This window comes from Brachionichthys hirsutus, chromosome 8 (assembly GCF_040956055.1).
Source record: "Brachionichthys hirsutus isolate HB-005 chromosome 8, CSIRO-AGI_Bhir_v1, whole genome shotgun sequence".
NCBI lineage: Eukaryota > Metazoa > Chordata > Actinopteri > Lophiiformes > Brachionichthyidae > Brachionichthys > Brachionichthys hirsutus.
Genome location: NC_090904.1, coordinates 11,903,684 through 11,909,329, shown reverse-complemented (window position 1 = coordinate 11,909,329; position 5,646 = coordinate 11,903,684). Strand labels below are relative to the sequence as shown.

The 5,646-nt window shown below is 44.9% G+C and overlaps 1 protein-coding gene across 1 annotated transcript; it reads left to right on the top strand.

Annotated features, from left to right (window-relative positions):
• The first annotated feature begins 475 nt into the window (after nt 1–475).
• Nucleotides 476–4,380, top strand: LOC137898701 (caM kinase-like vesicle-associated protein). The gene is made up of 10 exons (XM_068742742.1): nt 476–570; nt 738–869; nt 1,059–1,133; nt 1,624–1,762; nt 2,482–2,602; nt 2,698–2,773; nt 2,956–3,092; nt 3,243–3,321; nt 3,807–3,894; nt 4,039–4,380. The coding sequence occupies exons 1-10, from the start codon at nt 476–478 to the stop codon at nt 4,378–4,380; spliced, it is 1,284 nt and encodes a 427-aa protein (XP_068598843.1).
• Nucleotides 4,381–5,646: the final 1,266 nt, after the last annotated feature.

Below are 5,646 nucleotides of genomic sequence, written 5' to 3'. Positions count from 1 at the left end.
CTGTAATTGCTGCCTCCCTGTCTTGATTGAAAATACTCGCCGGACTCTAGAACCATATTGCCCGCTGCTCCCTCTCCTCCTTCACCCCATGTGGCTGGCAAATTGAACCTCACAAAGAAGAACTGGCACATACAGTCCAGACTGGCTTCATTGTGAAATCATACCCCTGACTGTTTTATTACCTATAGGAGTTAGATATTAGTATAAAGCTGCGTCCCACCTTTATTGACCCTGAAAGGCGCTGTGACAGTAGATTAAACGATCCAGTGCATCGGGCGCTTCCTCGGGACGCTCTTGCACCTTTGAAAGGCTTTCTACCGGTATTAAAGGAATTCTTTAAGCCCCGTGTTTTTATACAGCACAATGTGAAAACAATCCATTAGCTTCTTGGGACATCAGGACACAAGAGAGGAGTTAATTCTATTTTCTTCTGTCTCCTGTTGCTCTCTCTGTTTCTCTTAGGTGAGAAGAGGCCATGCCATTCGGCTGTTTAGCAGTCGGAGAAAAGAAGGATTATAATAATCCTTCAGATGTGACAGATAAATATGACATGGGTCAGCTCATTAAATCGTGAGTATCTTATTTATATATATATATATATATATATATATATATATATTAGAGAATTAAGCAGGTTCACTTCGGATGTTTTACGTGAATCTTTTCTGCAGAAACCCTTACGATCTTTGTTCATATGAACTTTAAATTCTTTATGATCTTTAAATTCTTCTCCACAGGGAGGAGTTCTGTGAGATATTCAGGGCCAAGGACAAAACCACGATGAGAATGTACACGTGTAAAAAGTTCCTGAAAAAGGACGGAAGGAAGGTTCGCAAGGCTGCCAAAAATGAGATCCTCATTTTGAAGATGTGAGTTAATCCTCGTGGTGAACGTTCTCTGGACAGGGCGGGTTTAGTTTTCTGGTTAGACTGTCAAGGCCCCTGCTTTTGTTGTTTATTTGTTTTCTGCTTAATGCATCTTGCAAAACTACATTCATCATTTAAAAAGCTACATAGCATAATCTTGCTTATAATAATCTTCTGCTTTTCAACACTCAGGGTGAAGCATCCTAATATTCTCCAACTGGTGGACGTCTTTGAGACCAAGAAGGAGTATTTCCTCTTCCTTGAACTGTGAGTTCCGATGCCGGATGAGCCGGAGAGGAAAGGCTCTCTGCGTTTCTTTGCAGTCTTTTGGGCCTGCTGAACTATAAGTGTTGATCACACGCTTGCGGGGAATGAGCTGCTGTAGCCCGAGGCGCAGTAGATATGAGAATGTCTCTGAACTCCGCTCATTTGGTATTCAGACGCGATTGCTCGTTGGCCATGTCGTCATTGGGAATCTGATACGTTTCTATAGAAATGCCAAATGTGCGTTGCTCGTTGCATCCTTTGAGTGCGTTTAGGAACTCACAAAAGCAACATCTTAAGCAACATCATTTTTCTTTAACAGAAGTGAAGGGCAATGTAATCTTGTCAAAAATGTTTACACCTGAAATTACAATTAGATTGTTCCATATTGCCTTTGCTTGATTTGTCGAGAGAAGGGAGATCAGACGGAGGCAAAGGGAAAGTTGCGTTTGTAATGCAACAAGCGGCTTTCTTCTTCTCTCTGTTCCCGCAGCGCAACAGGCAGAGAGGTATTCGACTGGATCCTGGATCAAGGCTACTACTCAGAGCGAGACACCAGCAATGTGGTCCGCCAGGTGCTGGAGGCGGTTGCCTACCTCCACTCCTTGAATATTGTTCACAGAAACCTCAAGGTAAAATAAGACCAAGATCTGAATCTGGTCCAACATTTCACCTGCAGAGCAACGGAGCCACGCCGGCTTCATGCAGCTGCTGTCAGGCCGGGAACGCCTGCCGTCTGCTTTTCCTCACAGACTCATGAACCAACATTTAAATATATCTGATTTAAGCAAATCTGATTATTTGAGGTGAATTTGGCGGTGAATTTCGTCTGCACAAGATTCCCAAGCCTCCTCCCTGTGATGCACAGCGAGGCTTTCTGATCCAACCTTTTATCCAAGTGTGCCACAGGATAAAAGCACTGGGGTGCTCTGTGTTTGTAAGCATATTCAAGAAGACAAAACCTCAAAAAGAAAAAGGTGGTTTTCGTCTGTCTTCGAATCACAGCGAAAGCTTTATTATCTTGATCTCCTTTCTTGTGTAAAGAGGATCTTAAATGGAAAATAAATACATATCCCAAGTGAAAATATGTAAAAGTTGGTTGAAAAGTTGAGCTTTTGTCCGGTTATAATGACATGACAAAATGAAAGAGCCTGTTGTTTGCTCTCTTTTGTTTTAATCCGCACTGGATGATTAAACTTTTAGACGTTTCCAGCCTTCTCGTTATATTTCTGTCACAGAATCTCACAAGGGAAAATCAAAATGTTTGCCAGATGATTAAAGATGAAAATGAAAAGTACTTAAACATTAATATTAGATCAAAATGCTGCCATTGTAATATGCCACTTTTCAGTTGGAGAACTTGGTTTACTACAACCGCCTGAAGCACTCGAAAATCATCATCAGTGACTTCCATCTTGCCAAGTTGGAGAACGGACTAATCAAAGACCCCTGCGGGACGCCGGAGTATCTCGGTGAGAACGCTAATTCGCCGGTGGGCAAATACTCAAATACGGCGCTGTTGTGCCGGTAGATCGGGGCTGAAGGAAGTGTCTGTGTTTTCCTGCAGCTCCTGAAGTGGTCGGCAGACAGCGCTATGGCAGGCCCGTGGACTGCTGGGCCACAGGTGTCATCGTGTACATCCTGTGAGTTCTGACATTATCCTTTCTGAACCTTCTCGCCTCTTTTAGAAGTCACCGTTTGTCAGGCAGGCTCACTTGAACGATCTCCAGACTTGCTTCAGATTATACTGGATGTGATACTGAGAAGCGGGCCCAGTTAAGATGTTGGAATATCCTGATGCTCTCGATTTCCTCCGCTGCCTCAGGCTGTCAGGCAACCCTCCTTTCTACGATGAAACCGACGACGACGATTATGAAAATCACGACAAGAACCTATTCCGAAAAATCCTGGCAGGCGATTACGAGTTTGACTCTCCCTACTGGGATGACATCTCTGACTCAGGTACTCCAGATGAAGTCACCATGAAGAAATGAGCAAAGCTCGCTCTGCAAACGCGTAAACTTTGTAGAGGTGTTTACCCTGTGCGGGTTGTGCTCCCATCCATCAGAAGAACAAACCCAAATACCTTTCAAATCTGTGTTTTTCTGATAGCTAAGAGTCTGGTGGCTCGTCTGATGGAGGTCGATCAGGACCAGAGACTAACGGCGCAGGAAGCGATAAGCCACGAATGGTAGGCCGCTCCTCTTTTTAAATGGTGCAGAGCGTTTGAAGCAGCGGCAGCGTAATGGGACTTTATATCCAAACTTTTTTTTTATTTCATTTAATGCAACTGGTCTAATTTCTTTTGGTTTGGCTGAGATGAACTTTTTTTTACACGTGCAGAGATGTACCGACTGAATTCGTTGTGTATATTCTCTTGGATATTTTGTTGTTTGAATTTAGACCGTTCCATAAAGTTTTATTTTTTGACATCCAATAATAATAAAGAGTCAGGCGAGACGAGTTTCTGTCTGAGTTGCGTTGTGAGTTGGTGCTAAATGACTTGATCACATTGATCACTATACAGTCTTATAACCAAAAAAAAGTAGGATAAAAAGAACATACATTTATCAGAATAAAATTATTCAGTCAATTTCAGCAGTAAATTCTGTCTGCAGTGTGGCTTCGACAGTTAGGGGAGGCTTAAAGCTGTGTTTCTCCGGTTTTGTACAACAGGATCTCCGGCGGCGCAGCGTCGGATAAGAACATCAAGGAAAATGTGTGTGCACAAATAGAGAAGAACTTTGCCAGAGCAAAGTGGAAGGTAAGACTTAATGTTCTCTTCCACCAAACTGTTCGTGCTCAACAGCGGTTCTGGAAATAGAGCTTTGCAACACTGCGTATGACTCAAAGCCGTCCGTTGAGAGCTGATGCTCCTTCAGATCACTGTGTTCTCCTCCTCCTGCAGAAAGCGGTGCGGGTCACCACCATCATGAAGAGATTGAGGGGACCTGATCAGGGCGCGCTGACGGCAGCCGGCACCCCGGCCGACTCGGCGGCTCCCCGGCCCGCCACAGACCCCTCTGCCCCTTCATCCCCGTTGGAGGGGCTCCCCGTTGGAGGGGCGATGAACCAGCTGGCGCCAGAGGCCGGAGCCGGGGCCGGGGTCGGGGTCGGGCTGGCGGCCTCGGCCGTTGAGCCGGAGCAGCCGAGCCCGGCGCCGCGGGAGGCTGAGCCCACATCGCGCTGTAATGGAGAAGCTCGGGTCGCTCTCCATGCAGCCACTGATGCTGGGAACGAGCAGGGGTAGACGCCACCGTCCTCCCGGTGCGACATCCGCCGCCGCCACCGGGCTTCTGCACACTGTACATCGGCTGCTAGCATGATGACTCTGACTCCGCTTCTCTCGTACTTGCAGCATTAGCATCATCACGCGGAGGCTGCACGCTACCTTTCCTGAGTGCTACATCGTGTTTGCTTTCTTTTTATTTCACACGTATCCTGTCTTTTCCTCAAGATGTTATTGTCTCCACGGACCAGTCGTTTGTTTTAGCGATGACCGCGAGCGTTTATTCTCGGCACTGCATTTGGAACTAGGCGGCTTCACGCATCAACCCGACGCTCCTTTGCTAACTTCCTGCTCAGGAACGAACCTCATAGCTGTAGGTGTAAAAAGTCTGTACATAGAGACCTTTGTAGACGTAGCCAGCATGCATTTCCACTTTCTGCTTAGAATGTATTTATTTATTTTTATTAATTGATTAGTTTCACCTTCACTAACTCAACGTTACTGATCTGTGTCGTACTGAGATAATGTAAGAATACAATCATCATTTCTACACTTATTATTATTATTATACATTTTCGTATTGCTTTTTTCACCTTTATCCTCCTTTGTTCACTTTATACTTGATAAGCAGTAATAACGCTCCTAACTATCCTCTCCTGTCGCTGGTCCCCGGGAGCATTTATAACGAGCTACACAAGTTGTTCTCTGTAATCATGAGAGGAACTTGAGCAATATTCAACTGGCGACACTAAACTGTGATTCCTGGTGCCCTTTTAATCAAGTCCATGTACCTGTAAGTGCAGTCTATAATCCTTTACCTCCTGTCGGGCCCATCAGCACAAACACAAGGCTGCTTTCAGATAATTGCATGTGTGTGTCGGCGGGGGGCATGATCGCCGCGAAAACACACACAGAATAATGGCCCTTTCACAGCAGCCACATCGTCAATGTCATTATTAGAATAAATAACAAAGGTACATTTGTGTATCCAGACTGCCGTTAAGAGTATTTCATGTGAAAACCTTCCTATGAAAACGTCCTTTCCGGATGAAGAGATTCTCCCCGTAGCTCGACTTAATGTCCCCTTTTAATTTGTGCTAAACTGGATCGGTGGTCACACTCAGATTATAGCTAACCGTTATTTCTGACATTACGTGAGCGTTTTAGATCTTAAGAAGTGTCTCAAACAGAAATATTTCAGAGCTCTTTTGTGTGAATAAGTTGTTTCGTGTCGTCTGTTCTCTTTGTTTAGATTAACTGCTGTGCCATTGAAACTGCATTTCTCAC